The sequence below is a fragment of the Austrofundulus limnaeus genome, unplaced genomic scaffold (assembly GCF_001266775.1).
Source record: "Austrofundulus limnaeus strain Quisiro unplaced genomic scaffold, Austrofundulus_limnaeus-1.0 Scaffold1663, whole genome shotgun sequence".
In the NCBI taxonomy this organism is placed as follows: domain Eukaryota; kingdom Metazoa; phylum Chordata; class Actinopteri; order Cyprinodontiformes; family Rivulidae; genus Austrofundulus; species Austrofundulus limnaeus.
Genome location: NW_013954065.1, coordinates 65,677 through 67,646, shown reverse-complemented (window position 1 = coordinate 67,646; position 1,970 = coordinate 65,677). Strand labels below are relative to the sequence as shown.

At 39.8% G+C, this 1,970-nt stretch overlaps 1 protein-coding gene across 1 annotated transcript in view; it reads right to left on the bottom strand.

Moving 5' to 3' along the window:
* Positions 1–589, bottom strand: part of LOC106536039 (dynein heavy chain 5, axonemal) — a gene marked incomplete at both ends in the record, with an annotated part of 3,109 nt that extends 2,520 nt beyond the window's left edge. The window contains 2 exon segments of the mRNA XM_014033208.1: positions 318–425; positions 557–589. Of these exon segments, the coding sequence (XP_013888662.1) occupies positions 318–425; positions 557–589 (141 nt within the window).
* Between the last annotated feature and the right edge of the window lie 1,381 nt (positions 590–1,970).

The following is a 1,970-nucleotide window of genomic DNA, read 5'->3' as shown; positions in this document are numbered from 1 at the left end:
GTTTTTAACTACTGTAATATCTTTAGTTATGGTCCAGGACAAGGGTTTTTACAGACACCGTCCACATTCTACATAATTTAAAATCAAAAATATTAATCAAATATCATGAAAGAATACATTGTTATGCTGACACTGCTCAGGTGTGTTTTTCCAGTTAGTTGAAGAAATAATATTTTGTGTATATTTTACTCAAATTCCATACTTTATCCTGCAGACATGTTTTGTCCCTCATTTCACACATCTGATACATTTATATATTTTATCTAATTTATATAAACACAGACATGTTATGCAAGACAGTAATCAAAATACAGTACCTTGCCAAAAAGCAATGTGATTTTTTCTGATGTGCCGTAGTGGGGGGAAATCCTGTGAATAATCTTCATGGCAAAAATCAAACGTGGAATTGCACCAACCATTGACACCTAGAAAACAAAAAAATGTTGTTTATTGTAACAAATGAACAAGATTCTACAAAAGGTGAAGTGTACATTTTGATTATTTTACAATACAACAGACAGTGTTTAGTTTTTTTTTTTTTTTTTTTTCCACTTACAGGGTCATTTTTGTAGAGATGATCACAGTGCTTCTCCAGGCTGGNAAGCTGCACCGGACTATAAGCTGCATGGTTCAAAGTTCAGGAAAAAAGTCGTGGCTTATAGTCCGAAAAATAAGGTAATCTTCACTCAAACAAGTGTGTAAACAGATTAAACATCACTCTAATAACAAGAGCAAAAAATAAATAGCAAGAATTAGTCAGTTATTTAAATTGATAGCTACCTTTCTTACTGCTGCATTTTCTGAGCATCATGTGGAGATTAGTCTCTCGCTCCTGCAAGGAGCATTTTTTTATCGCTGCGCTCTCCTTTCTTCTGTCAATCAATCCCAGAGCTAATCCACGGGATGTCAAAACTGTAAGTGTGCTGTCCTCGCTTCTGCCAGCTTAGAACCACCGACCGGACCAGAGAGGAGGTTCTGAAACAGCGYRGCTGTGTGCGGTCACTGGACCGAGGCTGAACCGAGCCGAACCACAAAGCTGGGTGGAGAGTAGTTGTAGCTCCAGTTTAAAACGTTCATGGTTCTGTGTTCCCCCTTGGAAAACTTATGCATGACAACTTTGCACTTAGCTGCAACTCTGTTTCTGATGAAAATAAAAAGTTCTGCCGACATTCTTGCTAACTTGTTAGCGCAGTATGTTGTTGTGATCATGTGAGCTCTGCATGCTGGATCCAAGCACTGCTGGATAGAAACACTGGAGCGGAGTCAGTGAACTGCTGGATTGAACTGCTAATATCGAAGCGCTTATATTGGATATTTTTTATGCAGGCTGATAAAATGCAATACTCATTTTTTGGCTGATATTGGACCGATATCCAATATCAATATCGGATCGGGATACCCCTAGTTTACTCCACCCCCACCYCCCGGTCTCCTCAGCAGAAGTCTCTAGTATGTCCAAAGCACGGTGACTCTTTTTAGTCCATGGGCTAGGGTGGCTCACCGTGTGCACCCCCCCCACACACACACACACACACTGAACTTCTAGGGTCCACTCTTTCAAAAAATGCATGTAAACAGAAAAAAAGTTGGGTCTCACTGCCCCCCAGGGACCGCTTTTTGACCACACCCCGGGACTCTATGTTAACTACATAGCGCCATCCTCATTCATGAYTTTCTGAACCCCACCCCTAAACACTGACCAAGGACTTTGTGAAAACTATACCCTTTTCACTGACATAGCCTTGAAAACACACTCCTTTTTACTGACTACCTGAAAAAGTTACCCTTTTTTCACAGATGAACTGTAAGAAAACTCCTCTTCAATTATCACACACATTTTGCATTGCATTAAAGTTTCCATTCCTTATTTTACACATTTTTTCAATGACTAAAGGGTTATATTATGACCTATGCTGTAACTGAGACAAGACTTATAAGAAACATCCATCCGTCCATTCGTCCGTCCATCC